The following is a 27,730-nucleotide window of genomic DNA, read 5'->3' as shown; positions in this document are numbered from 1 at the left end:
TTCACATTTTAGCTAGAAGATCGTTGCTGAATAGTTATCAGAAGATAAAAATCGTAAAGTTAATGTTGAGACTAGGACGACTATCGCCCAAACTGAGACTGCGTTAGTTAGCTAAGGCAGACCTAAGAGGCTGCTCCCCTGGTCTCTCATTTAAGCTTCTTCTATTCTGGCGCACACTGTTTTTGCAAAGAGGGACAGAAAGTTACAATGTGTCTAAAAGTTTGTGCTCAGATGTCTATAAAATTGCCCACTCATATTCCACTGGCTGAAGCAGGGCACATGACCAAACCCCAAATCGAAGGGGTGTAAAAGTAATACACACCGTATAACAGAAGTGAAGAGAGTGAATCGTTGTGAACAATAATACAATCTACCACAAGCATAAGTGCATTTGCACTTAGCAAAAGACCCCACATGCCTGGTACTTGGGCCGATGTGCCATCTAAGTATGTAATTCTTACGTGGGTGCTACCAATCCTTGCCCCACTTGTCCATGCTTTACTAACTGACCCACCTGCCTTTGAATTCATCCACATTATTATTTTTTTTTTTTCGGTATGCGGGCCTCTCACCGCTGTGGCCTCTCCCGTTGCGGAGCACAGGCTCCGGACGCGCAGGCCCAGCGGCCATGGCTCACGGGCCCAGACGCTCCGCGGCACGTGGGATCCTCCCGGACCGCGGCACGAACCCGTGTCCCCTGCATCGGCAGGCGGACTCTCAACCACTGCACCAACAGGGAAGCCCCATCCACATTATTTTTTTAAAGAAATTATTAACTTTGATAGGTTAGGATCATGTCTTCTTGGCCTACAAGTCATTTTGTATTTTTAGACTGATTTGGCTAAGAACATGTGATCCTCTCTGATCCAGGATGTATTGATTTACGACCAGGGGACATATTCACTCGAAGATACTGGATGCTGCTAATACTTCTCCTTTGAGTCTATCACATTGAATTTTAACTCCAAAAAATGAAGCAGAAAAAAATGCATTTTATTGTTGGCCATATATAACTAACTATTCAGGGTAAGATTTAGAACTGATACAATTACAGTACACATTTCATGACCTCCACCTCCCTACCCTATCCGTGTGAGCGCTAGTTTCTGGGTTTCCCTACCTGGAAGGCTCTTCTTCCATCTCTAAGCTACATTTCAAATGCTACTTCATCTGGGAAGGCTTCTGGATTTACCTGCAGCCTAAAAGAACTTGCCTGTCATGGAATTGTCCATAACGTTTTCTGTAACTTGCTCACGGCACCTGCTGCTTCTCATCTTGTATTCTATTAATTTTATCCACCCATCAAAATATAAATCCTTTGAATCAAGAAATGTGCTTTTTAAATTTTTTTCTTTTTAACCGTTGTCTTGCTTTATTCATAGAGTACCTACACAGCACAGAGACTGAGGTTCACAGAGTACCCGAACAGCATAGAGGCTGAGGTTATAAGTCCTGACACTGGACTGTCAAGGCTGAAATTTCTACTCTTTTTTTAGAGTGTGATCTTCGGCACATTTTCTGACTACACAGGACCTCAGTGTTCTCCCCACTAAAATATGGGTGATAATAGTACCTAGCCCGTAGAGTTGTTGTGAGAATTAAATTTATTTATACAGGTAAATTCAAGTGAAACAGTGTCTCATAGAGAATGAAAGCTCAAATATTGTTAGCATTTATTACTTTTCATACAGCAGATACTCAAAGCATAGTTAAATATGAGTAAATAAGTTAAATGCAAAATGCTTAAAATTTTACTATGAAAATGTTCAAATGCATAAAAAATATAATTATCTAATGGACTTCTATCTTCTGAACAGTTTTCAAGATTTTTTCCATACTGGATTAATATCTCCCAAACCTTTATTTGCAGGAACTATTATAAAACAAATCCCAGACATTATAAACTGCATATATGTTTTTTTTTAAAAAAAAGCTAAATCATAAAATAAGGATGAATAAAAATAAACAGTAAGTAATAATTGTTTGGCAGGAAATTAGGGAATATTATCAAATCTCGTTTCTCTCAATTATCTGATATTTGAAGAACATATGTTTGCTTCAAATTTTTTGACAATTTTTATTTCACATTGTCACACTGAGTCTATATAATTAAAGCCATAAATCACACAACCTTTGAAAATAATCATAAAAAGAAAATAATCGTAAATTTGTTTTAAAATTCTGAATCCTATACATATAACTATTATTTAGTAATTACCATATGCTCTCTAAATCTACACAGAAAAAACACAAGAACCAAATCCAGACACAAATACAGATGTGCATACACACACATACATGTACGTAGTATGACTTACTAGATTGTAACTTCCTTGAAAGCAGGCATGTTTCTTTACATCTTTCATAGTACTAAGGATATTATTAAGTTAATCACATTCTATTATAAATTGAACTCTGCAGAAATCAGAGATTTTTCTGTTCATAATATATATATTAAATTAAAACATCCTACTTGATGATTTTTTCATATTTTAACATCAGATTTATTTGGGGGAAAGTGGTCCTAGAGTAATGCATGATCAGTTAATACTTAAAATTCTCTGTTCTTTCAACCAAGAATTATTTATCCCTAATTTGTCTTCAAAATCTTTTAAAAATTTTATAGACTAAATGAACACTGTATTGTTCCCTAAATGGCAAGTAGCAGTAAAATGATATAATACACATTTATTGTGTGATTTTTGGAATAATGTATGAAACTTATGATTATAGATATTTCCTAACAATATATTGGGTGTTGAAGGTATTTTTAAATTTTGTTTCCTTAAAAAGTAATAAAGTTAGGGCTTCCCTGGTGGCACAGTGGTTGAGAGTCCGCCTGCCGATGCAGGCGACATGGGTTCGTGCCCCGGTCCGGGAAGATCCCACATGCCGCGGAGCGGCTGGGCCTGTAAGCCATGGCCACTGGGCCTGCGCGTCCGGAGCCTGTGCTCCGCAACGGGAGGGGCCACAACAGTGAGAGGCCCGCATACAGCAAAAAAAAAAAAAAAAAAGTAATAAAGTTAAATATTAAAATAATATATATATGAAAGTGTGAAAATCATGGTGCATATATGACTTCTCCAAAGACTTTTCCTGCAGGGTAATCAATTCTGTCCTAAATCAATTATTTTTTAACATATGACGGGATACATAATAGTTCAAAACATTTAGAGAATGGTATAAATGCACATAAAATCTCCCAACTTCAAGCATGAAGCTAGGGGCTTGAGTACCTCAAAGAGTCTGGGTGTTAAAAAACGACAAAGCAGAAAATAAATCATTAACTTCGTGGTTAATCAACCTACTTTCCATAAGTCACCAGCCTTCTCAAAAGATTACACTTCTTTCATTGGTTCGCTAATTTATGTTTCTTATATCAACATGGGGCCAGGGGCTAGGCTACTGGTTCTATTTGTTTTGTACACAAATTCTGCCTACTCACCTGTGACTGGTAGCTAAGTATAAATGCTGTGTCTTGAGACCTGCTGTGTCCAGAACTGACCCTTCACTTTCCTGCCTGAGAAACTGAGGTGGACGGTGGACATATTTAAATTGGATTGAACAGTGAACTTCACTTTGTTCTAGCGACACAGTGAAACAAGTCTATTCATCTGACCACACACCAAAGACCTTCTGAACTGCTCTGAACTTAACCACTAACAGCAAAATGTTCTGTGGAGACTATGTAAGTATAATGGCTATTTCTGTAAAACCTTCCAGTCCTTTGAGATTTGAACCTTGTCTGTAAAATTTCATTTGCAGGACTTGACATTTTCAACAGGAAATATTGGTGTTCTAATTTATCTTCATTCAAGTTTTAATTAGTAGATGCTCAGTGTAACCATTAAACAAAGTTAATACTATTAAATGTCAAATTCGTGCTAATTTTGAAGTAAGGTATTGTTCTCTAGAGGCAATTTAGTGACGCCTACTTTCTTAAGTAACCTGACTCAGAATTCTAACTGAAGTTATAACAAGATGTTTTTGTCTCCATATTTATTTTCTATAAGGAACTAAAAATAAACTTGATTGTTAATTTTTATTTTAAATCCATGATATCTTCAGAAAGTACAGTTCATTTTTGACTAATTATCTGCTGAATTTAAGCAAATGCAAAACTCAGTTTAGTCATTTTATTTTTCTTCCTTGTCCGATTCATTTTGACCCAATTGCTCTAATGGTCCACGAACTGTGGAAGAGCCAACATAGACACTGAGTCATCTAAATATACACGGTTTGAAAAGATATCCGTTTCATGTGCTCTTGGAAATTACACATAAGTGTGTTGTGTGTTGATGATGATGTTTTAGAAATCTGTATTATGAAATATGCTTTCAGGAAGCCTTTCATTTTTAATGCAAAAATTTTATGCAAAAAATACAGCATAACTCTTTGGTTAAACTTTGGCACAAAAATAATGTTATTTACTCATTTACGAAGTATTAATTCCTAGAAAATTTTATTTACTTATATTGTTTTTCAAATATTGAAGGAGGACCTAAAATGTGGCCACTTTCCATCACTGTTGGCTCAAGAATCTTAATTTTATCTTGAGATTTCAGGATCTCATTTGCAGTTGAAACTTACTTTTTTGTCTTATTAATTGTGAGGCAGTTACATTTCACCACAGAAATAAAAGTCGTTAGGTAATTTAGGCCAGTACAGTAAATGATTTAGTTTGTAAAAATCAGGTTGCTTTCTCCCAATGATTACTTCCAAATAATTGTACTTGAATGAATAGAAATTTTCTCCCTTTCTATTCATTCTAGTACAATTATTTGGAAGTAATTAATACTATATTCTGTGTGCCATGTATGGTTTTTATATTAACATTTATATGCCAATGTATCAAAATAAACATTTATAGAATATTTAAATTATATTTCAGGGATTATTAAAAGTTACCAATGATAACAAGCTTTTAAAGAAATGCAATAATTTGGGGCTTCCCTGGTGGCGCAGTGTTTGACAGTCCACCTGCCGATGCAGGGAACACGGGTTTGTGCCCCGGTCCAGGAAGATCCCACATGCCGCGGAGCGGCTGGGCCCGTGAGCCATGGCCGCTGAGCCTGCGCGTCCGGAGCCTGTGGTCCGGAATGGGAGAGGCCACAACAGTGAGAGGCCCGCATAACGCAAAACAAAACAAAACAAAAAAACAAAGAAATGCAATAATTTGTCATGCTTCTGGAACAGATAAAGACTACCGGAGATTAAAAAAGAAAAAAAATCAGAGATTAAAAAGCTGGATTGGAGCAAACCTGAAAATTCACTTTAAGTTTTTGGGTTTTTTTTTTTTTGCGATACGTGGGCCTCTCGCAGTTATGGCCTCTCCCCTTGCGGAGCACAGGCTCCGGACGTGCAGGCTCAGTGGCCATGGCTCACGGGCCTAGCCACTCCACGCATGTGGGATCCTCCGGGACCGGGGCACGAACCTGTGTCCCCTGCATCGGCAGGCAGACTTTCAACCACTGCGCCACCAGGGAAGCCCTCACCTTAAGTATTTTGATCAGCTATTTCAGGGCCAGATGTTAGGTTTTATGTATTATCTCAGCAAGTTTTGATGATAAAATGGTTTTACATCATCATTATTATTATATTTTAGAGCAATCATTTATATTCTTAAGATATATGGTCCAATTTGTAAAAATTTGGTATTAAAGAGACCAATATTTGAGGTTAAGTTCGTCTGTTTAATCTCCATTCTGGGTTTGGCATCCTTAAGCAAAAGATAAGCTCTGCCATGGGCAGGAAAGCAGAAGTCCTCATATCACAGTGCAGATAATTATTGACTGGGTGGCTTCTTAAAAACAGACTCCCAGCCCCTCTGCTCAGCAGTTCTAATTCAATATACATGACGTCTGAATTTACCCCCTTCGGATAAATGCATGACTATTTTTGAGAACACCAAAGTAATGTGTTATGTCAGTTACAAAATATAGAAAATTTAAATATAAATCAAGCAAGAGGCAAGAATTATAGAAAGGTAGTTATATTTCTATAAGAAATAAGCATATGCACTCCTTTAAAATTACTTTCTAGAATTATGGAGTCAGATGATCCTCGATGATTAAGGTAATTTAAGTGAGTTAGTTACACTGGGATGGTAAATTTACCCTTGACGCACGCAAGTATTTTACTATGTGCTTAGCTGTAAAACTGTCTATTGAAAGCAAGGCTTAATTAAAGGATTTTGGCAAGCCTGGAATTGTTTTATTTGTGTTTTTTTTTTTAAGAAGATGTTGGGGGTAGGAGTTTATTAATTAATTCATTTATTTTTGCTGTGTTTGGGTCTTCGTTTCCGTGCGAGGGCTTTCTCTAGTTGTGGCAAGCGGGGGCCACTCTTCATCGCGGTGCGCGGGCCTCTCACTATCGCGGCCTCTCTTGTTGAGGAGCACAGGCTCCAGACGCGCAGGCTCAGTAGTTGTGGCTCACGGGCCTAGTTGCTCCGCGGCATGTGGGATCCTCCCAGACCAGGGCTGGAACCCGTGTCCCCTCTATTAGCAGGCAGATTCTCAACCACTGCGCCACCAGGGAAGCCCTGTAATTGTTTTGATTTATTTATTAGCCAGATATAAATCCCCCTTCAGGAAGATGTTATTATAATTTACTTCTTGGAGTGGAGGAAATTTCACTGCAGTGTTAAAAAAAACTTGCCCAAGCCAGGATCTAAACCAGGTATCTCTCTGTCATTGTAACTCAAGCTCTTCTTGTCCACTAAAATATACTGCCTCTTCCAAATATATTGCCCTGATTCTTCTAGTGAAATTGCTGGCTGCCGTTGTCCTGTTTTGTCATCAATTGATCCCCCCCTTTTTTGTACAGAAGCATTATATTTACTATAGATTTCTTTATTGGGTTACACCCTTCCTTTTTGCCTCTAAGGAGACTTTAGTCCTATTCCTTTTCCTTTCGACAGCTTTCCTATTTCTACCGTATTTATTGACTAACAGAAACAAGTTACGCAGAGGCGTATCACAAGCAATATAACATATGGAATGCATATTCAGAACGTGAATTAACATTCTCTGTTACGTAGAGAGAAACTATTAAAATTTCCTGAGTCTCTACTAAACTTCAGGAGCTTTGCGTTCCTTGTCTAATTTAATAGTCACAGAAAAACTTTTTACAAAAATACCATTGAACATGCAAGGGTTTTGCCATTCTTCTTGGAGGCTCCAGATACTCTGCTCAGTGGTTTTACGTGTATTATTTTTAGGCTTCACGATCTTCAAGGAAAGTATTATCATCCCCATTTTCCATATGAATATACTGAGGCTTAGAGAAGTTAGATAATTTTCCCAGCAGAAGGAGGTCAAACACGCCTAAGCGTGATTATCCTACATAATATAGACTTTACGCTATGAAGGAAAGAGCAGATCCTTTGTGAGCCCAATTAAGTGAGAAAATGAACACCGGTATCTTCACAAAGTTGCTCTTACTCATAAATGTGCTCGCAGAATGACTCAACAACAGTCGAACATCAGCAACTGAGGCAACGTCTAGCATGGGCAACGAGACATCCTGCATGTTAGCCCAACTAACATGAAGTAACTGCGCTGCGGCTCAGGTGTGAATGGCAGGTGGTGAAGGCAGACACTCAGTAAATCAGAAGCAAATTCCGGGCTTTCAGTCCAGGAGGGGCCGCAGGCCGAGCAGGCCTCCCGTGGGGGCAGAAGCTGCTGAGGGGCAAGGTCTTTACTTTTTTAATTTTTATGGGAGTGTAGCTGATTTAAAAGCAAGATCATTGTTAAAGCAGGTTTCTCCTATAGAAAGGGATTCCTGGGAGAAACATTCCAACCAAGAAATCTGATTTTGATGGCTTATCTGCAATACGACTCACTGAACAAATATTAATAAAAGGTTATTCATACTGTAGATTGCTTTTTACTATCACAAGACTGCACTGTCTGAACTTTACACACTAGGATTCAACAAAAGTTATGAATCATACTGGTTAGGGCCTCCACTTTAACTGAAGCTTCTGTTGAACTAATACGTATTAGATTGGAAAATTAAATGCAGTCACTTTTTCCTAGTTGTGATATGTACGCATGTCGGTTAAAATTTTAAAACTTCCTTTTAACAGCTATAGATTGCTTTTGTGGGAAGGGCTGGGCAAACATGACTGTAGAATAATAATTGAACAAGCACTCAGGTCAGCTTTACCCTGAGGATCCAAGACTGAGGACAATGTACTTAATCTTTCTGCATCTCAACTTTCCTACCTGTAAAAGGGGTGTTATCATAGCACCTGTATTAGAAGAGTCTCTTGAGAATTAAGTGGCAGGTAAAACACCAAGAAGACCAGGAGCATAAATAGCACCTGGAAAGGTGAACTTTATTAACAGCTTTAATTAAGTAGTTGTGCCAAAGCCTGAACCCAACTAATGCAAAAGCCCTGGCTTTCAACAGCCCGGTACACTGCTTCTGGAAGGGAGGTTGAGTTTGCACCCATTACACATATTCATAGATACATATATATGTATATTCATGTATGTGTGTGTGATTGTTCCTACACATAGTCATAGGGACATATATATATGTATATTCATATATGTGTGTGATTATTCATAACATTTATGCATAAATTTTAATAACATCAAAAGTTTCATGGGTGGAAATATATTCTCTTAAACTTCTAAATAGTTTCTACCATGCTAAAAAATTTCACAATCCTACTTCCCGCATCAGTTATTGCCAAATTCTATTTTTTATGGCAAAAGGCCTCCTTGTAGGAATTGTATCCAATTCCTTTGTATCCAATTCCTTTCCTCCAAATCTCTGACTCCATCCTAACTGGGCTTTCACCCAAAGCCCCTCCGCCTGAAGGGTCCGACAGAGGTAAGCAGCGACCTCCACGTTCCTGACCCCATACCCGACTCTCATGCCTTTTCTTGCTAGATATGAGTGTGGTCTGACACAGTCTCCTTTTGCCAGCAAAGCCCCGGGGCTAAATTCTGGAAACTTTTCTCTTTCCAACTTATAGCCACTCTTTTGGTCATTGTGCCCAATCTGACGGTTTTAATTACAACGTACACACAGAGTCTTCTTTGAATATGTACCTCAACCCAGCATCTATGCCCAAACCCCAGATTCGTAAAACCAGGTGTCTACACAGGAAGCGAAAACTCTATCCTCCTTTTAGGTCAAAGGGGGAAAAAAAAAGTAAAAACTTAAAAATCGGAGTTATCCCTGATTCCTCTGTCTCTCTCATACCTTACAAATAATCCATCAGCAAAACCTTTTGGCTCTGCACATTCACAGTATTCATGATATGACCACCTCTCATCACTCCCTCTCCAACTGCCCTGGTCCACGCCAGCAACATCATCATTTGCCGACTTCATGCAGTAGCCTCCTACCTGGTCCCCTGCTTCTATCTTTGCTCTAGCTTCTATGTCTTGGGGACACAACAGTGAGAATGACTGTCAAAAACATGCATTCTATTGACACATTGATGATGGTGTAGGAGCCATCATCATCCTGGAGTGAGTTACAGAGTAGGAGGTGAAAACATTAAAGAGGAGCTTGTGAACAAGCTTTTGGTCCTGGTTTACCCGTTCTTAGAGTATTTACCATGATAGGAAGAAGAAGAATGAGGCTTCAATGTGTAGGGTCATTTCCATTTTCCAAAGTGCTTACAGTATACGGACCACAGGGTCTATGGAAGATAAGACACCTTTCTAACATACCTCTCTGGATATGCTGACTTCTTTTAAATGCTAGAGGCTTCCAGATTTTGACGTTATACAATGTATTAACGTCCCATTAATACATTGTGCTCATTTCAATAAGCATTATGGCAAAGCCAGAACCCGCTGCAAATGTCAACAGCACTGGGGGCTGTAAAACCCAAGGAACAGGAAAAATATGGTTGATGATATTTTAACTTTTTCGAATTAATCAACCCACTTCAACAGTACAGGAAGAATGTCATTGCAGTATCACAAATCACTTTCAAAAACTGTACTTCTTTTGTTAAGTCACGAGGTTAAAGACTGAAGAAATGATGTTGGAGCAATGAGGCTCAGAGTGATTTTAATGAGTCACGTCCTCCTGGGACGAAGGGAACTGGGGAAAGCAGATAGAGAGACACCATTTAGAGGGCGTTACTTGCTGATTTTTCATTGCTGGAGCACCACCTCTAGACCAACACCCAGCCCTCTATCTACCACAGATTTCTGCTATCAGCACAAATTCCTTGTAATCATTCACCAAAAGAGAAAGGATTATGGGAATATTTTTAAGTCTTTCAGAGTTCACGCTGTCAATCTCCCTGCCTCAGCCTCTTTCGAATTGCCTCCAGGAATTCCTAAAACTCTGCTTACAGTTTGCGGACATGCCTTTCTCATCCAGGGAGTAGAAAAGACTGCTTCTTAAGACCCATCTTCTTCTCCAGCATCCCATCTTATCACAACACGTAGTTGTGACTATATTCCTTCTCAATTATACTTTGATGTATATCCTTCAGACATTCTGGTAATTATGCTCAAAGGAACCAGGAAAATAAAATGTTAACAGACCGTGACATGTATCATGTACGAAACACAAATGTAAGTCTAGGCTATCTGTGCACAAGATACCGTGTTTTACATTGTCCTGTTATGGAGAAAGTGGGAATCAATTTCACTCACAGGCTACTTTGGACTGTCTTTTCATCTTTATTTTGTGGCAGTCTGTAATAAAGCAACTGAATATCAATGTATTTTATCATCCTGTCTCTCCACTGCAATGTTTGTGCTATTTTATTTTTAAATGAGTGAGAATTGATACCAGGGCAGAAATATTTTTTCAAGTTACTAACAAAAAGCACTTTAACCCCAGCAGACACATTGTTCTTAGAAATATGTATTAGTGATGGTTTAAAAAATATATGAATCCTACTGTATTTTATAGGTGGATGACTCTTGTGTTCTTGTCATCACTACAATATTAATCTGCTTGAATTACTGTTCAGTTCTTCAGAGATACTGAATATATGTACCCATTCTGCTAAGTTTTCATTTAGTTGCCAGTCTCAAAATGCTGTTTTAAAGGGTAAATTTAAAAAAAGACAGGTGTGCTGATAGAGACACTGGTACCTGGGGCCACACACCTTCTGTGTACCTTTCATCACCTGTTTACCGACTACTGTGTGTTTAATCAAGCACGTAACTCGTAAAAAAAAGCAAATATTCATAGTGAGCACAGTAGTCCTTTCAAAGCAAACAAGGGTCAGATTGGTGAACTCTCAATGACATGTCAGTTACTGGTTTTGAAATGGGAATTTTTGGTGCACCCGTGGTCACAACTGAACATACAGCAACTTAATTGCCCGTAGAAGCTCCTGGAGATCTCAGGCCCCTGCAGCCCTTATTCTGTGTTATTCCAGACACTGCCTGATAGGGTGACCATGTACAGATGTGCCAAGTCTTCCTTCAAGGAGCTGATTTCTTGATTTAGTGGACTTGGTCTTTTTTTTTTTTTTGCGGTACGCAGGCGTCTCACTGTTGTGGCCTCTCCCCTTGCGGAGCACAGGCTCCGGACGCGCAGGCTCAGCAGCCATGGCTCACAGGCCCAGCCGCTCCGCGGCACGTGGGATCTTCCCGGACCGGAGCACGAACCCGTGTCCCCTGCATCGGCAGGCGGACTCTCAACCACTGCGCCACCAGGGAAGCCCGGTCTTTTTCTTCTGTATAATAATACTGATTTGGAGTAATTTGAATGCTTCAAAGATGGAAATGGTTTTGGAAAATGTTACTTTAGTTATTTAGCAGAGGGAAATAAGTACAAATAGTAAGCCTGTCAGGGAGGAAGAAATTTTCCTCTATCCATCTAGGTTCTTCTGGCTGGTCTAAGAATTAAACGGACATGAGACAGATGAACAGGAGAAAATCACACAAAAGTTGAAAAGCATGTATACATGGGAGAGACCGAGGAAAACTGAGTCACTTGTCAAAATGGCTGAAACCCTCAGCTTATACAACATCTTCAAAGATAAAGGAGAATGTTGGGGGGTAGGGGTTGGGACCTCAAAGGGGAGGAAGGCAATTCACATGGAGACGGAAAAGCACATGTTTGATAAACACGCGTCTGCTGGGCCAGCAGAGACGAGGGGCACAGAAGGGATCTTAACAGACTTTGCAGGTCCCTCCCTGTCGACACACCTGGTTCATATTAAAGTTACCTACAGTGTTGGTTCTCTGTCTCTCCCTCTCTCTCTAGCTACCTGTCATCTACCTTCATAGTGATACATCCAATCTAATTCAGCCCCACATTTTAACCGTCACCATTAGTTACAAATTCTTTCTCACACAATAAAAACGGTAACTATCAATGTCTAAAATACATGTGCTCATTTGTTTAACTCCATCATCCATGTACATGTAGTTTAGAGTGTGCTAAGCCACAGCCCTGTCAGAAAGGAGAGGACGTTGTTTGGGTTCTTTCCATCCTTAGCTTTACAGGCTCCCGACAAACACTATTTTGTGAAGTTACTCAGGGCACGTCCCTTCTCCCAGCCCACTTCACTGTGGCTACAAGGTTCGTGTGTAATTTAGACAGATTTGTTTGCTACCATCTGCATTCCCTGTCGGGTTCCCTTACTTCATAGCTGATTTTGTTACATTTAAATTTATGTGTGGTAAAATGTGTTCTTTGTGGTATAGACACTCGTAAGAGTTCTGAGTCATGTATCCGATCCATTTCCTTACAGAGGCTTCCATCACCCCAAACATCCTCCACACTCCCGGTTTGTAGTCAACCAACACCCCAGCCCTCAAACCTGGCAAACACTGACCCGTTTACCTTTTCTCTAGTTCTACCTTTTCCAGATTGCCATATAAATGGAATCACAGACTAAAAACCCATCTGGAAATGGCTTCTTTCGATTGGTGGGGTGCATTTAACAGTTATCCAAGTTGCTGCATGAATCACTAGCTGTCTTTTATGGCTGAAAAGCAATCTTGAATGAGTATACCGCCGTCTGTTTATCCATTCAGCTTGAAGGACAAATGGCTTGTTTCCAACTTTTGATAATTACAAGCAAATCTTCTAAGAACACTCAAGTTAAGGTTTTTGAGTAAAGTTCCCATTGCTTTAGATAAATATCTAGGGGTCGGATTGCCAGGTTATATGCTAAGACTGTGTTTAAACTTTATAAGAAATTGTCCAATTGTTATTCCAAAGTGACCCACAATTTTGCATTCCGACCAGCAGTGTATGTAGCAGTATCTCACTGTAGTCTTACTTTGCATTTTTTAATGTAAATGATATCCGTAGTTTTTCATATGCTTATTTATTATACCTTCATTGGAAATGTGTCTGTTTATAATGCTTACTTATTTTCTAAGTTGGTTTTTTGTTTGTTTATTTTTTATTGGCCTTTATATATTTTAGATAAAAGGGCTTCATAAAAAATGCAATTTACAAATATTTTCTCCCATTCTGTGACTTGTCTTTTCATTTTTTAACAACATATTTCATAGAGACAAAGTTTTCAATTGTGGTGAAGTTCAATTTATCTTTTTTTCTTTATAGATTGTATTTTTGTCGTCATGTCTAAAAATTTTTGACTAACCCAAAGTCATGCAGATTTTCTGCTATATTTTCTTCCAGATATTTCACACAGTTAACATTTCTATTTAGGTCTATGATCAATTTGGGGTTAATTTTTGTATAAGGTGTGAGGCATAGGTCAAGCTTAATTGTTTTTTTCATATGGATGTTCAGTTTTTATAGCACCATTTCTTGGAAAAACTTTCTTTCTCCATTGAATTGCTTTTACAACTTTGTCAAAAATTATGTATTGGGCTTCCCTGGTGGCACAGTGGTTGAGAGTCCGCCTGCCGATGCAGAGGACACGGGTTCGTGCCCCAGTCCGGGAAGATCCCACATGCCGCGGAGCGGCTGGGCCCGTGAGCCATGGCCTCTGAGCCTGTGCATCCGGAGCCTGTGCTCCGCAACGGGAGAGGCCACAACAGTGAGAGGCCCGCGTACCGCAAAAAAAAAAAAAAAAAAAAAAAAAATTATGTATTTATATGGATCTATTGCTAGATTCTCTATTCTGTTCCACTGATCTTATTTTCTATAACATTAGCCAATACCACAATCTCATTATTACTGTGACTTCATAATAATTCTTAAAATCAATTAGCATTATTCCTTTAATTTTGTTTTTCTTTTTCAAATCTGTTTCAGCTGTTCTAATTCCTTTGACTTTCAGTATGATGAAATAAATTGATTGATTTTTGAATGTCAAATCAGCCTTGCATTCTTGGAATAAACCTCACTTGGTCATGCTACTTATTCTTTTTATATGTTGCTGCATTGGAATTTCTTATATTAGATTGGGCTTTTTTTTTAATAAAAAAATTATAAAGACAAACCCTTATAATTTGTAGTCAAAATGGCTCATAGTTCATTGCAGTTTCCATGGTTAGATAGTTCTTTGGGAATGAAATAAGTACGGATTGAGAAAATCGACAGAGCGGGTAACAGAGCAAAGCAGAATGAAGACTTTCAGTGAAAGGTGGGGAGCAAGTCCTAAGAGGTATTTTAAGTGAATCTCTGACACATTGTTAATTTAACTTATCTGATTAGATAAATGAATGCACTATTATTTATACTTTATTTAACAGGTACTTTGGGAAAAAAACACAATTTTTTTCAGGTAGTTACATTAAACTTGGACTACTTATCAGAGAGAAAACAATATATACCTTTACTTGATTCCTACTTTGTCCGTTTAAACTCTACAGGGCTAGTTTCCCCTGGGTCCTGTCTTAGTCAGCTCCGGCTGCTGTAAGAAAATTTCATAGGCTGGGGTAGCTAAACCAACATTTGTTTCTCAGAGTTCGAAGGCCTACAGTTCCAAGATCAAGGTGCCAGCAGACTCTGGGTCTGCTGAGGACCATCTTCCCAGCTCACAGGCCTCTTTCCCACTGTGTCCTCAGGCGACAGAGACACTCAGCTCTGGCCTCCTCTTCTTATCAGGATATGAATCCCATCATGGGGCCCCCTACCCTCATGACCTCATCCAGCCTCCCAAAGGCTCCTTCAAGCACCTTCACACTGGGGACTAGGGCTTCATCGTATGAGTTTGGGGGACACAAACATTCTGCACATAAGAGATCTCATGACTTGGCTTTTGCTCTTTGGTACTTAAATATTCATAAATCACTTTCACTATATATTTAATGTATAGAAATTAAAAATATCTAGATCTGTGCAAGGTGAAAATTTTGAACATTTCTTTTTTAAATTTATTTACTTTTTTATTGAAGTATAGTTGATTTACAATGTTGTGTTAATTACTGCTGTACAGCAAAGTGATTCAGTTATACATATATATACAAATTCTTTGTTTTATATTCTTTTCCATTATGGTTTATCATAGGGTATTGAATATAGTTCCCTGTGCTCCACAGTAGGACCTTGTTTATCCATTCTATATATAAAAGCAACATTTCTTCTTAATTAAAGCATCTCTCCCTCACCTACTCCTGCCAGCTTCAGGTCAAAACCCTGCATTAGTAAAGAGGGTGAGACTGAGTTTTTTATCCTTCCGTGGGTGGCCCCCTCCACCTGTGAGTCCCCTGACTGAGGCACCCAACACCCCCAGGACTGGGGAAGAGTGTGTACGTGGGGGAAAAGTTCAGGACCGTCTTGGGTCTTACTTAACAGGTATTTTAGTCACTGATGCTCTGTGGCCGTAGAAGATGTCTCTTTGGGACCACTGTGGGTTTACAGGACACCTCTCACTGGCAGGAATCTTCTCCTGAAGTTTATTTATCCGTCTGTTCTCAGAGTTCCTATTAGTCCCCCTGAAGAAAGATCTGGAGCCAGATCCCTTCAAAATGACTTGTGACGAACGTGTCCTACTCTGGGGCTCTCACTGGGTCCCCAGTAAACACGCACACGCCCTACATCCCCACTAGCTCTGGGATGTAACAAACACTTGGGGTTGAGGCATCCCCAGTAAAGCCGCCTTCCTCACACTGGGCAACTGCTTAGCCAGAGTCTCGGCTTTAGCCTCATTTGCAGTGTGTGTCACTGGGTCCCCAGAACTCTGTGGACATATTCAAGTTCTCCAGGCAGCCCCTTGTTGAAGACACCCCCGCCCTGTACCCTTCACCCCGGTTCCCATGGCAGCACAGGAAGGTCTCAGAACACCATCACCTCGACCCCAATACCCCCACCTATAATTTCAGAGCCACTTCACCTCCTCCAGGTTGCTGAGTGGCTAAGATTTACAAAACTGGTTTCTAGAACCTTCTTTGCAACCTCCGCCCAGGTGGTCCACCCTTCACTTTGGAATGTGGATGCCGTTGGCAGCCACGGTTTTGCCAGAAAATGAGAGCCTCAGGGAAATGGAACTATGAAGGGACCAAAGTTAAAATCCTACTACAGTGTTACATACACAGCTTGACTGTTTGCCACGTTTTCCCTGTTGTTTGTCTATCAAATGAATCTCTCTACCAATCTTCACTTTCCGGAAAGAAGATTAATATATGTCTCACGTGGTGCAACCCATAACTGATTCGCATCTAACACACCCATATTTTATTTGGTAGAAATTTTCCCTTTAATATAAGGCACCATATGAATGTTGACGGATTTTGGTCTCCTCAGCACGTGTTCTCAGGTTTTGTAAAGTCTCTGAATACTAGTACTGCTTTACCTCTTACGCTTACATTTCTGTAGCTATTACATTTCTTAACTGAAGAAAAGTAACATAAAAGCATGTCAAATGCAATGTAGAGCAGACTATGGCACTGTACTTAAGTGCATACTAGGAAAATTACAGGTGCATTACCAATGCTTCAAAGTGTAAAAGTAACCAATTGAGTATTACTTTAAAAAATAAAAGGACTGGATTCCCCCCTTGAGCAGGTGATGATCATTTCCTGAATGTATCCTGGTATCATTGTGGGGTTTGACAAATAGCTGACAGATTACTTTGAAGATTAAAAAAAGGGGGACACCTTTACCATATAATCAGATGGCCATCAATATTTTCTGAATTTTTCCCTTCCTAAACATTAGATGACTTCTGAGATCTAGTCTTCACAATGAGGTCACTTCTTAATTGCTATTTATCATAACCTTCACCAACTTTTACAAGTAAAAGCGTAACAAAATGTAAATCCAAGAACCCAGGTACTCTTGAGAAATTAAAAACTACCTTTAAATACTTTAAACAGTTTAAAAGCGTTTTATCTATTAGTAAAGTTAATTAATGTCTCCCTGATCTTGGATTCCTTACTATGACGCCATCAATGTATTTCATTAAGGAAGTAGAAAGCTGTGAACCAACTGATGTAAAACCAGTCAAGGTACAAGGTGGTCCTCTGCCTCCTTCATCCCCAGAGCAAATGATGGCCTGAGGCACAACTAATGTCTATAAAGAAATCTTCTAGTAACAAATGTGATTCCATATTTCCACCTTTATTATGATTCTATATCTTGTCCATGTTTATTGTGATGCCATATTTTTTCTTCAGTATAATTCTTTGTTTTTGTTTTTTGTGTGTGTTTTTGGGTTTGGGTGTTTGGTTCTGCTTAGTTTTAGATTTATACATCTTCACTCACTGAATGAAATAGAAATGCTTTGCAGGATACTTATTTAAAACAGTTCAAAGCAAAAATTGCCCTAAACAAACTGGCCATTAGTCTAACTCTGTAAAATATATTAGTCATATATCTATCAAAATTAATTGCAAAATTCTAAAACTTTTGTTTGGGTTAAATTTCCCTCAATAGAGAAATATAAAATGTCTTCATTTTATAGCTAAACAACTTAATTTACGGATTATCCAGCCAAAATTTTATTTAGCTGAGAGTTGTTTTTTTTTAAAAAACATATTCTCTGTGCTATGCGGCTGCTTCCCACTAGCTAGCTATTTTACATTTGGTAGTATTTATAAGGCCATGCCTAGCACAGTGAGATCAGCTCGGTGCCTTGTGACCACCAAGAGGTGTGGGATAGGGAGGGTGAGAGGGAGATGCAGGAGGGAAGAGATATGGGGATATATGTATATGTATAGCTGATTCACTTGGTTATAAGGCAGAAACTAACACACCATTGTAAAGCAATTATACTCCAATAAAGATGTTTAAAAAAAATAAAAATAAAAACATAGGCCCTTCCTGAGACTATACAGATAATTCCAGAACAAAATTTACGATATCTAGGAAACAGGCCACACTGCTTAACACGGATGCTTAATTTGTATTTTCAACATATATTTACAGGTAAAGCTTTACTGTGAACAGTATGTTCATCAGATCAAATGCATGGATGTAGTTAAATTTCTGCTTGTTGATACTTGTTTTATAGCTCTTATTAAAAGTAAATGTAAATAAAGCTTGTTTGGAGATTAAAAAAAAGAAAAACATATTCTCTTCCTTTAGTTTATATTAACTCAGAGAAAAGAAAAAATGTCATACCAGCTAGAACCAAGCATTATTATAAAGGTAAAATCTGTTGGGAAAAGAACATCATGATTTTTTTCACAGTAGCCTTTCAGCGTTTTAAAAGGAAGTAAATGGTAGGCCAAAGAAGCCATTCTTTTTCTCATTAACATCTCAAGAACATGCAGTTCACTAGATAACATTATCACTGATTTCTGTTAAGGAAAGCTAAAGAATTCTTATCACCAGGAGGCTGTTTCTATCTGTGAAACAGATTATTGGGCTTTGAGAGTGCTGGTTACTAACCTCTAAAAATTTCAAATTAGAGGAGAGTGGCTGAAATCACCATTCATCTAAGAGCTGCAACCTCATTTTGTAGAAATTGTTCTAATAAACCCATGAGATGCAATTCTTCACACATTAAATGTCAACATAATCTCTATCTTAAAAGTGAAATTCAGGACTACATGTGTTCCTTGAGTTTGAGCTATAGATCCTATATTGAATGTGCTTCCTAGTTAACCTTTAAAAAGTTCAAGTTACGATATGCTCTATTCCTCTAGACTATGTTATGGGCATTAAGATATTTTAATCTTTTTATAAGGGACATAAACAAATATGAAAGTAGCATTAGATTTTTGAAATATAAGAATAATCATCAACAGAGTAAAAAAGAAGAAGAATGAGAGGTAGGATATACAGGGAAAGCACTGGGTCTAAAGTCAGAACACTATTATTCTGGTCTGCCAATCATTAAGCCAATGGTGTTATATAAATACTGAGTCATCAGTTTTTATATGTAATGTAGAAATAAGAACACTTGCCTTGCCTGATACAGCCTTGTTGATAACTTCAAATTAAACAAAGAACGCAAAGGCGCTGTTTAAACTGCAAAGTAGCTATACGGCAAGCAAGAAGTATTGAGCCTCCCTCCCCTCAGAAAACCAGGTTTGCAAAACACCCTTACACATTGTCTTATTGGGCATGTGGATATGTTTACTAGATTCAAATGTGATTTCAGGTCTCTATAAATAATATATTATGGATGAAAATGAACAGAGTGTTAGGACACAGTATTAATTAGACTATTCATACGTAAGGTTGAGCAGTATTTTTAGATCTGCTGCACGATCTTTTATCTTCAAAGATAAGAAAAGAGCAGAAGAGACTTTAAGATATCTCCTATAGAGTGGTACACCGGGAAAAGACAGACTACCAAATATGTAACACATGATTCCATTTGGAAAAATACAGTTATATGTAAAGATAGGAAAAGCACAAGAAGAGGATGTGGGAGATATTTCCTTTTGTTATAGACATTAAATATTTAACAATAATTTGTTGACAATGAGATCATAAATGATGTTTTAACTTTTTGTCAGAGATGTTCTTATTGGCTAACTCGATTATATTGAGTGTAGGTTTATTATTTAATGATAAAAAATTCCCACTTGAATTCCTTCAATGTTCAAGAAGGGAGTCTAGCAGTTAGGAACACAGGGGGTGGTTTTTGAAGCCTGTGAGTCTGTTTCTGTTTTATAAATAAGTTCATTTGTAACTTTTTTTTTTTTTTAGATTCAGCATGTAAGTGATGTCATGTGATATTTGTCTCTCTCTCTGGCTTACTTCACTTCGTATGATAATCTCTAGGACTGTCCATGTTGCTGCAAATGGCATTATTTCATTCTTTTTTGGGCTGAGTAATATTCCACTGTATATATGTACCACATCTTCAAAAACAAACTTATGGCTACCAAAAGGGAAACATTGGGGGGAGGGATAAATTAGGAGTTTGGGATTAACAGATACACACTACTATATATAAAATAAATAATCAGGGCTTCCCTGGTGGCGCAGTGGTTGAGGGTCCGCCTGCCGATGCAGGGGACATGGGTTTGTGCCCCGGTCCAGGAAGATCCCACATGCCGCGGAGCGGCTGGGTCCGTGAGCCACGGCCACTGAGCCTGCGCGTCCAGAGCCTGTGCTCCGCAACGGGAGAGGCCACAACAGTGAGAGGCCTGCATACCGCAAAAAAAAAAAGATAATCAACAAGCATGTACTGTATAGCACAGGGAACTATACTCAATATTCTGTAATAATCTATATGGGGAAAGAATCTAAAAAAGAATGGATACATGTATATGTATAACTGAATCACTTTGCTGTACACCTGAAAGTAACACAACATTGTATATCAACTATACTCCAATATAAACTAAAAAATTAAATTAAAAAAAAGAACACGGGGACTGGAATCAGACCAGGCTGGGTCTGAATCTGGGCACCATCGCTCACTAAGTCTGTGATCTACGAACAGAAATTGACCTCTCTAAACCTCGCAGCAATAGTACCAACCTGGCTTGTGTGTATTTTTGATTGTTCAATTCCTTGGAGTCCAGTAGTGTAAATTAACACGATTTGGGGGACATACTGGAAACTCAGTGGGTGCTGACTAGTGGATTGAGGTACTAATAGTATTGAACTACTTCTGTTCTTTACTTGACTTCCTTGCGCTGATTCAGCTTCACTGGGCTGAATCATTCTTACCATGATCTGAAAAGGGTATCTAGGTGGTATCTTTTGCTTTTGCCCTTTCTTTTAAATTACAGTTTGCTGGGTTTAAAACTTCTGAATCCTAAATTGTTTCCTCTGAATTCTGGAAAGACTGATCAAATGCCTTCTAACATTGAATTTTGTGGAAGAGGATTCGGATCCCAGTTTGATTATTTCCCTTGTAAGCAAACTTGAATACGTTGTCTCTTAAGTGTTGATTTTTTCATTAATATTCCCCAATACGGATGGTCCCTTTTCATCACATCACAAGCATGTGATTCTTTCACTGCCTGAAGTTTTTCTACTTTTTCTTTTGTTATTGTTTTTCTTCCATTGTTCTGCTCTCTCCCAGCTGTATACACATTAAGTATGTCCTAAATTATGTCTCCATATTTTATTGTTTCTTCCATAATTTATAATCTCATCGCCAAGTCTTTTTCCCGTTTATTCTGAAAGACCCCGGACACAATTATCAAGTAGCAATAATCTCCTTACAATCCTCCTTAGGTGGCATCAGTCACATGAAACTCTTCTATGATCTTTTACACTATGAAACATATTCTTTCTGGTAACTTCAGTGACTTTCTTGATTTACTTATAGAACAGTAATAACCCATTGCCTTTTATTTATCCAGACAGAATGTTACTTCAAATTTCCTCATTATATCTTATCAAATGCTAACTTGCCCAAAACAGCACCAAAAACCCTCCGAGGGTGAAGCACATCTAAGGGGAAGGTCCACCTTGATGATCTTAATAGCATCTCAGAGTGGAGGGGGAACAGCAGGATATTTATGAGAATTGGGGGGTTTGGTTTAAGTGTATCCTTTGATGAGGGGGTGTGGGCCTGACTGGGAATGACCAAGTTTGTGATGTAAGCGTTTAGGATGGGAGGACACGTGGAAACAAGGATTCCACGGTGACTGTTAATTTTCTGTTGCTGCTATAACAAATTACCACAAGGTAGTGGCTTAAAACAAATGTACTCTCTTACAGTTCTGGAGGTCAGGAATCACCAGGCAAAAGTGGGGCTGTCAGCAGGGCTGGCTCCCCCTGGAGGCTCTGGGAAGGATGGCCTCTTCAGCTTTTCGAGCTGCCAGCAGTCGCCCACGTCCCTGGACCATGTGTCCTTCCTTCATCTTCACAGCCAGTACTGTGGCATCTTGCTTTCGGCTTCCTGTCACCTTCTTGTCCTGTAGTCAAATCTTCCTCTGCCCGCCTCTCATAAGGGCAGGTGGGATTATATTTACAGCCTCCCAGGTTAATCCAGGATAATCTCTCCCTCTCAAAATCCTTCACTTAATCACACCTGCAAAGTCCCCTTTGGCAGGTGAGGTAACATTCGCAGATTCCAGGGTTTAGGAATCGAATATCTTGAGCCTTCAAGAGTAAGCAGTCATTTGATGCCATCGATTTTACTCTAATGAGGTTAAGTTTTGTAGTCTTCTACTACATATTACTAAGATAAAGTTTACAGTACCTTCCTACACAACTGTTTCCTCAAAACATACAGTCACATGAGTGAAGACGCTCTTGGATGGTAATCATAAGAGGCTGTGTGGGTGAATCCAGGTTCCTCCATGCTTTTCTTAAACGCCTTGACATCCATCTACTAAGCTGTAAAGATTTTACAGCAACTAATTTAGTAATTGGTTCGTAGTCATAAACACTTCTGCATCAATCTGAAAATATAACCCAGCCTATCTTTTTTTTAAAAATTAATTAATTTATTTATTCATTTATTTATTTATGGCTGTGTTGGGTCTTCGTTTCTGTGCGTGGGCTTTCTCCAGTTGTGGCGAGCCGGGGCCACTCTTCATCGCCGTGCGCGGGCCCCTCACTATCGCGGCCTCTCTTGTTGTGGAGCACAAGCTCCAGACACACAGGCTCAGTAGTTGTGGCTCACAGGCCTAGCTGCTCCACAGCATGTGGGATCTTCCCAGACCAGGGCTCGAACCCGTGTCCCCTGCATTGGCAGGCAGACTCAACCACTGCGCCATCAGGGAAGCCCAACCCAGCCTATCTTAATATCAGTAGCTGTGGCAGACATCAGATCATTAAGCTTTATTTTGATTACATGATAGATACATATTTCCTTTGCAAGTGTAACCCAGATGTAAGCTGCAGTCATCCTGTCCTTTACAACTCAAATTAAGTTCACAAAAATTCTTCTCCCGGTTACTCTTCCTCCCTAAAGATTCTTATCTGAGGCCAGGGGAACACAGGGAATAAAGATCAATCGTTCTCTCACTCACTGTAAACGATGTTTCCATTTCTTTTTGTTCATGTATGCTGTCCCTTCTCAGTGGCTGGTGACCCATCATGGGACAACCCTAATTCCTTCCCTCCCGCAAAATACCATCAAGAGAAAGCCATCCCCACCAACACTGTGCCTGGCCCCCTGCCACGTCCCATGCCAGCCCCACTCCCCGTGGCCGGCAGCAGGCTGGCAGAACCCCGGGGGCCGCCGCTCTGTGTGCCCAAAAGCCCCACCACGAGGGAGGGGTGGGGACGTGCAGGCAGCAGCTCAGACACTCAGAGGGACTGGCCAGGGACATACGAGCTGGACAACCGGCCTCCTGCCCGCTCGAGGACATGGTCTGGGTGTCCTGGATCTGGGGCTGGAGCTGGACGTGCCAACTGCCCTGCCAGGTGCCGGGCCAGGGTGTCTACTCTGCCTGGCGCCGTTCTTGTCCATAGCGGTCACCAAAAGAGACAGAAAACAACGGGGGTTCATGATAACAGGGGGATCTATACTGGGGTTCTACTGAAGTTAAATATTAGACATTCTGTTCTTAAATGCACTTTGGTGACCCAGCTAATGGGAATCTATTTTTGGCTCTCTCTCTCTAATTTCCTCAATCCCTCCTTCACACACACACACACACACACACACACACACACACACACACACACACACGCCCCTTTCTTTTTCTCTTAGAATTGGTATAAGAAGAAGAACTTATGCTTTTAGAGTTTTGGTTTTACCCACAAGATCCTTTGCAAATAGAGGTATTTTTCAGTTGCAAAGATGAATAAAGGGCCTCAATCGTACATGTTATTTTACATCAGTTTCAGCTCTCAGGGAAAAGGCTCCAGCCAGGGAGTTAGATCTGGATTTGAGTGTCAGCTTCACGACACACGACCCGCATGGCTCAGACAACTTAGCCTCAGAATCTCCTCATCTGTGAAATAAGCTTAGTATCACCAGCTTCACAAGACCGCTGAGGTGATTACCCAGGAAATGCCCAGAGTACAGCCTGCATGTATGAATAATGAATTTTTAAGCTGCTGGATGAAAGCAGATGTCTCTGAGTCTGTGTATTTTTCTATTTAGTATTTTATAAACATTCTTAGAGCCCACTTTCTACCTAAGGTGCTGCCCTAAATGCTTTGGAAAGCAAGAGAAAAAGTGTCCCTGCCCTTCAGAAATTCAAAATGTAGAGGAAAAGGCAAATGCAAAAAATGCAAGGCTGTGGTCAACAGAGGTGCAAAGTAAACCATAGGTAATACTCGATGAAACCTGGAAAGACCCCACATAACAGGTGGAATTTGAGTTGAGTCCAGAGTTCGGCTGGAATGAGAGTAATTCTGCACCACTATCCATTCGTGTCACTTGTCATACCATACCTCTTCCCACACTGTTTCCTGGAAATCCAAATAGTCTTCCTTTATTCACGAGAACAGTCCAGTCTCTCAATTTGCACAACCACTCACATTCAGGCCCGTTTTCCACAAAACAAAGGACGCCCAGTTAATGAGACTTACTACTCTTGGAAACCTGGTAGAGCTAGGAATGGATATTTTCTGCTGTGCTCCTGGCACTTGAGCAGGATGCCCTGAAGCTCTGGCACCAGGAAGAGGGGAGACAATTCCTGGGGCGGCAGGTGGCCGGGGGGGGGGGGGGGTCAGGAAGGACTCCCTGCACAGAGGGCCCTGGAGCCATCAGTTAAATCCTGAACAGATGTTCACGGTGGAGTCAGAGGATGTGAGTGTATGTGGAGATGGGCACGGGTGGAGAAGAATCCAAACAGAAGGGACAAGACCAGAGTCACTCAGGGCTGGGGTGTGGGTTGTGTGTCGTGTATAGGAGCCAAGAGGTTCAGGGCGAGAAAGTAAGACACGAACCCATGCAGACGGTCAGGGACCAGTCCTGAGGAGCACTGTTCACACTGTTAAAACATCCGATTGAGTCCCACAGTCATCTGTTCTCAGTCATGGGAACGAGTTGCCGCAAACACTGAAAATACTCCCATCAAGACCAACGAGCCAAAGCTCGAACGTCTTTTTCTATTCTATACACTCACGTTTTGCCCAATATATGATATTCTCACCCCGACCTATGACTATATACTCTGTTGAGTGGACGACACTGCAGTGTCCTCAAGGCTAGCGCACTGGGATGTGTTGTAAACCTAGGTGCTCCCGGGGATGTTTCTTTCATGTGAAAATCAACCACCCCGTGGGCCAGAGCAGAAGACAGAGAAGCACTGCTCCGGGCAGGAAGGACTTCGGCAGAGAAGGACACAGGACGTGTCTGATCTTGGGAAGGACCATTCTGGCTGAGGGAACAGCTCGTTGGGTGCGACCCGGGGGAGGGGGTAAAGGGGGCAGTAGCAGAGGTTAAGACAAGGGAGCCCCGTGGAAGGTATTGTGGGGAGAGGACGGACGGGACTGGACTGAAGGACACACTCGTGGAAGATGAGAGAGGGTGGGTTAACACACTGGTTACTCAACCCCTAGGGCTGGTCATGCTGAAGCCACTGAAACCGTTCAGGAAGCTCTTGTCAGACAGAAGTCAAAGGAGAGTGGGGTTCAGGGCGTTTGGAGATCCAGGGGCCAGTGCCCCAAAGGTGAGTATGTGCCCTATGGTAACAGAGGCCCAGGACTTCTGTAGGATTTCCTCAGAGGGCTCCAAAAACCCTCAGTTCACTAGAAATCTAAGAATCTCCGTTACACCGAAACAAAGCTGAATTATTCGCTGAAACCCACATGCTGGCAGGTGCCCAGTCAGTCCAGCTGATATTTCAAAGTCCAAACTCTTTAGGTTCTCAGGTGGTCGGGATGAGGGTGACTTAAAAGCCAGATGAGAGAAAGGACTACAATGCGGGTGTTGAATAAGAAGCAACATGGGTTTATGGACCCCAGGCCCCTGGGTCACTATGAATGAGTGAAATACGCATTATCCATGCACTTATTGATATGAGATGATGAACATGTGTTTATCAACTTCATGAGCCGTCTATATGTGACTTTTCCAGTCTGTATTCAGTTCCAGACAATAATTGTGAAATTCTTCTGTCAGTTAAAGAACTCCGTTCATTATTTGCTCAGGGGGTAGATTCTGGAACGAATTTTAAATCCTCAAATCACTCATGATCTCCTGCACAGTGAGTTCATGACACAGTTTATTCTGTCATGTAAAAAGGGAGTGTTTTTTATTCCTCTGTCAAAACCTAAATTCGCAAATGACTAGAAGCAAAGATTATATTTTGATCACCTTGTGGTGAGAGTTCAAATGGAAATGACAGACACTGGGACTTACTTTGCCTGCGACAAGTGATACTATTTCTAAATCTGACCATTTTCAAGGTAAAAAAAAAATTTTTACCATATATACATTATTTTCATGTCACATTGGAAAGTGTCCACTTTTTCAAAATTTCCATTCTGCTCTAAGATGTGAACAAATTAGGAGCACGTACATTAAAAAGGACTTTGCTTTAAAAGGTATACACGCTGAGAAACACCTGACACGACAGTCTCTTACTCTTTCAGAAGGTTAAACTAACGTGACTGGGTTAACTTAAAATACACCTCAAAAATTAGTAAGTTAAGTTACTCTCGGTCAACAAGCAAAACTGCACTCATCAAGAACACACAGTCTGCTTCAGTTCAGCTGTGCATTATACCTGCTAGAGGTTCTGAATTAGCCATGCCTACAACCTCTATCACTTCTTTTGGTTTCTTTCTTTAAGTGGCTGTAGAGTGGAACTCCAATCAGATTATTTCACTCTCTTGCTTAAAAAAACACTCGATGTCCCTTGGTAATCACGTGACAGCTCACCTCTATCTTTGCTTCCCGCCCGAGTCACTGTCAAGCCAGACGTGCCCCATTAACTAGGCCCGTCTCCCACCCCACACCCTCTTCTCCAGGACAATTCTCATTTGTCTGATCTGTTTGTCTCTCTTCAGTTTTCCTGATACAAACAATAAATATGATCAGGATAATGACTTCAAGAATCTGATTAATTCATGTACATTCTGTATTTGTAAAAAAAACAAACAAAAAGAAAGTTTATCATATTAATTATATATAAAGCCAGGTCATTTGGCCAAAAATCTCATTAATGAATTTTTTTAAAGCAATCATTTAACTTAAGTGACATCACCAGTGAATGAGAACATTTTAAAAAGATGTCTCACTGCATAGAAAATCACGCATAGTCTTGAGGTACCCTCTGCAGACAAGGGACATAAAATATAACTAGAAGGATAAGGAATGAAGCCACAGAACAACTACTTGTACGGCAGCAAATTATAAAACAATACTGTACTTGACATAGGCAAAGCCCCAACTTTAAGAACTGTATCAACAAATGAACTTATCTACGAAATAAAACCCGACTCACAGACACAGAGAACAGACTTGTGGTTGCCAAGGGGGAGGCGAGGTGGGGGAGGGATGGACTCGGGGTTTGGGATTAGCAGACGCAAACTAGTACATACAGGATGGATAAACAACAAGGTCCTACTGTAGAGCACAGGGAACTCTATTCAA

General features: G+C 40.1%; 1 protein-coding gene across 1 annotated transcript in view; it reads left to right on the top strand.

The window, feature by feature from the left end:
• The first annotated feature begins 3,512 nt into the window (after positions 1-3,512).
• Positions 3,513-27,730, top strand: part of ANXA10 (annexin A10) — a 66,857-nt gene continuing 42,639 nt past the window's right edge. The window contains exon 1 of the mRNA XM_027096515.1: positions 3,513-3,688. Within this exon, the coding sequence (XP_026952316.1) occupies positions 3,671-3,688 (18 nt within the window). The 5' untranslated portion in view covers positions 3,513-3,670. The remainder of the gene's footprint in view (positions 3,689-27,730) is intronic.

This window comes from Aethalodelphis obliquidens, unplaced genomic scaffold (genome assembly GCF_003676395.1).
Source record: "Aethalodelphis obliquidens isolate GAN/ISIS:26980383/991018 unplaced genomic scaffold, ASM367639v1 scaffold103, whole genome shotgun sequence".
NCBI lineage: Eukaryota > Metazoa > Chordata > Mammalia > Artiodactyla > Delphinidae > Aethalodelphis > Aethalodelphis obliquidens.
The sequence above is the reverse complement of the archived record's forward strand: the minus strand, read 5'-3'. Positions and strand labels throughout refer to the sequence as shown.